Genomic DNA, 655 nt, shown 5'->3' on the forward strand with positions numbered 1-655 from the left:
TAAGGGAGTGGTGTGCACGTCAGGAGGGACAGGACCCTGCAAGGGGGCTTGGGAACGAGCACAGCCCCCCCCAAGAGGCAGCTGAACCCTGACACCCCCTCCCCCCAGGGCTTCTCTGGCACAAAATCGTTGCTGATAACAATGCCGGGAGCAAAGTGGGGGATCAGCCCGTGTTGGGGGATGCGTGGGGGGATTAAGGACACGTTTGAGGGCTCAGCCCCCAGAATGGACAGGAGTTTTGGCTTCTGTTACAATCTCCCCTCCTCGGGGCAGGATGTTGCAGTGTCAGTCTTGCTTTTTCTCCAAGTGTGTTTTACCTCGGCAGCCCGTTGACAACGGGGTGGTTTTCCTGGAGGGACGTGCCCCTGCTGGGCACACCGGAGCAGCCCAGGGGCTCTTCTGCTGTAAATAAAACCGTCTCGACCAGGGCTGCTGGTGCCACGTTTGTTCTTGGCGCTGGCAGGTGCCCATGTGTCGCTGTCCTCAGGGGGTTGTGGCATCTTCCTGCGTCCTGCCCTCCTGCCCACGGGCTGTGCCAGCCCAGACCTGTGGGGTGGGGGTAGAAGGGGGGTGAAAAAGCAGGGACGATGTTCTGGAGAGGGCTGGGGTCCTGTGGGGACAGAGAGAAGCTCCCAAGGGGAGTGCGGGGCAGGAG

General features: G+C 61.4%; 1 protein-coding gene across 1 annotated transcript in view; it reads left to right on the forward strand.

The window, feature by feature from the left end:
* The window catches only part of CNKSR1 (connector enhancer of kinase suppressor of Ras 1), an 11,662-nt gene extending 11,465 nt beyond the window's left edge, over nucleotides 1–197 (forward strand). Inside the window, 1 exon segment of the mRNA XM_010003690.1 lies at nucleotides 109–197. Within this exon segment, the coding sequence (XP_010001992.1) occupies nucleotides 109–197 (89 nt within the window).
* Nucleotides 198–655: the final 458 nt, after the last annotated feature.

This window comes from Chaetura pelagica, unplaced genomic scaffold, assembly GCF_000747805.2.
Source record: "Chaetura pelagica isolate M959 unplaced genomic scaffold, ChaPel_1.0 scaffold698, whole genome shotgun sequence".
NCBI classification, from domain to species: Eukaryota; Metazoa; Chordata; class Aves; order Apodiformes; family Apodidae; genus Chaetura; species Chaetura pelagica.